At 48.6% G+C, this 2206-nt stretch overlaps 2 protein-coding genes across 2 annotated transcripts in view; one reads left to right on the forward strand and one right to left on the reverse strand.

Annotated features, from left to right (window-relative positions):
* The window catches only part of LOC104411048 (FACT complex subunit SPT16-like), a gene marked incomplete at both ends in the record, with an annotated part of 4423 nt that extends 3362 nt beyond the window's left edge, over positions 1-1061 (forward strand). The window contains 2 exons of the mRNA XM_010021376.1: positions 801-891; positions 988-1061. Coding sequence (XP_010019678.1) covers positions 801-891; positions 988-1061 — 165 coding nt within the window. The remainder of the gene's footprint in view (positions 1-800; positions 892-987) is intronic.
* LOC104411047 (protein SON-like) lies at positions 394-789 on the reverse strand. The gene is made up of 2 exons (XM_010021375.1): positions 580-789; positions 394-519 (listed from the first exon to the last, which is right to left on the reverse strand). Exons 1-2 carry the CDS (start codon positions 787-789, stop codon positions 394-396), a joined length of 336 nt encoding a protein of 111 aa, XP_010019677.1.
* Positions 1062-2206: the final 1145 nt, after the last annotated feature.

The raw sequence follows: 2206 nt of genomic DNA on the forward strand, positions 1-2206 counted from the left end.
CGTGAGCTCTTTGAGGTGGTGATGAAGCTGTTTTGGTGGGTTCTGGACTTCTTTTGGTGGGTTCTGGAGGTCTTTGAGGTGGTTCTGGACCTCTTATGGGGCTCTACATCTCCTTGAGGTGGTTTTGGACCTCCTTTGGTGGGTTTTGGAGGTCTTGGAGGTGGTTCTGGACCTCTTTGAGGTGGTTCTGGATCTCTTTTGGTGGGTTCTGGAGGTCTTGGAGGGGGTTTTGGACCTCTTATGGGTCTCTACGTCTCCTTGATGGGGTCTTGGACCTCTTTGAAGTGGTTCTGGACCTTTTTGAAGTGGATCTGAAGCTCTTTTGGTGGGTTTTGGACCTCTTTGAGGTGGTTCTGGAGGTCTTGGAGGGGGTTTTGGACCTCTTATGGGTCTCTACATCTCCTTGATGGGGTCTTCGACCTCTTTGAGGTGGTTCCGGACCTCTTTGAGGTGGATCTGAAGCTCTTTTGGTGGGTTCTGGACCTCTTCTGGTGGGTGTTGGACCTCTTTAGGTGGGTTCTGGAGGTCTCGGAGGGGGTTCCGGACCTCTTATGGGGCTCTACATCTCCTTGAGGGGGCCTTGGACCTCTTTGAGGTGGTTCTGGAGCTCCATTGATGGGTCCTGGACCTCTTTGAGGTGGTTCTGGACCTCTTTTGGTGGGTCCTGGACCTCTTTGAGGTGGTTCTGGAGCTCTTTGAGGTGGTTCTGGACCTCTTTTGGTGGGTTCTGGCCCTGTTTGAGGTGGTTTCTGGAGCTCTGGGCCCTTCTCGAGGCCTCCCCGTCCCCATTGTCCCGGCAGGGGCCAAGTTGTGCGACGTCTACGGCGCCGTCATGGACGTGGTGAAGAAGCAGAAGCCGGAGCTGCTGAGCAAGATCACCAAGAACCTGGGGTGAGGAGGAGGAGGAGGAGGAGGAGGAGCAGGAGGAGGAGGAGATGGGACCCCAGTGGGTGCCCCCCTGGTGACCAGCACCTTGGGTCTCCCCAGCTTCGCGATGGGCATCGAGTTCAGGGAGGGCTCCTTGGTCATCAACAGCAAGAACCAGCAGCGCCTCAAGAAGGGTGAGGAGCAACTCGGGGTGCCCCAAAAGGGGCCTTTTCCACCCCAAAAACTTGTCCCACCACCCGAACCCTTCCTCCTTCCACCCATAACCTCATCCCACCACCCCAAATTTGTCCATTTTCGCCCAAATTTCTCCATTTTCACCCCAATTTGTCCATTTCCACCTGAAATTCATCCATTTCCACCCAAATTCATCATTTTCACCCCAATTTGCCCATTTCCACCAAAATTCATCCATTTCCACCCGAAATTTGTCCATTTTCACCCAAATTTGCCCATTTCCACCCGAATTCATCTTTTTTCACCCAAATTTGCCCATTTTCCCCCAAAATTTGTTGATTTTCACCCCGAATTTCTCCATTTTCACCCAAATTTGCTCATTTTCACCCCAAATTTCTCCATTTCCACCCATTATTTCTCTTTCACGCAAAATTTCTCCATTTCCACCCAAATTTGCCCATTTTCACCCCAAATTTGATTTCTCCATTTCCACCCATTATTTCTCTTTCACGCAAAATTTCTCCATTTCCACCCAAATTTGCCCATTTTCACCCCAAATTTGCCAAATTTGCCCATTTTCACCCCAAATTTGGCCATTTCCACCCAAATTTCTCCATTTCCACCCAAATTTCTCCGTTTTCACCCAAATTTGCTCATTTTCACCCCAATTTTCTCGATTTTCACCGAAAATTTGTCCATTTTCTCCCAAAATTTCTCCATTTCAACCAAAATTCCTGTTTTCAACCCGAATTTGCCCATTTCCCCCCAAATTCATCCATTTTCCCCCCAAATTTCTCCATTTCCCCCCAAATTTCTCCATTTCCCCCCAAGCCATTTCCACCCAAATTTCTCCATTTCCACCCAAATTTCTCCGTTTTCACCCAAATTTGCTCATTTTCACCCCAATTTTCTCGATTTTCACCGAAAATTTGTCCATTTTCTCCCAAAATTTCTCCATTTCAACCAAAATTCCTGTTTTCAACCCGAATTTGCCCATTTCCCCCCAAATTCATCCATTTTCCCCCCAAATTTCTCCATTTCCCCCCAAATTTCTCCATTTCCCCCCAAATCTCTCCATTTCCCCCCAAATCCCCCCCAAATTTCTCCATTTTTACCCAAATTTCTCCATTTCCCCCCAAATTTC

This window comes from Nestor notabilis, unplaced genomic scaffold (assembly GCF_000696875.1).
Source record: "Nestor notabilis isolate BGI_N333 unplaced genomic scaffold, ASM69687v1 scaffold11259, whole genome shotgun sequence".
NCBI classification, from domain to species: Eukaryota; Metazoa; Chordata; class Aves; order Psittaciformes; family Psittacidae; genus Nestor; species Nestor notabilis.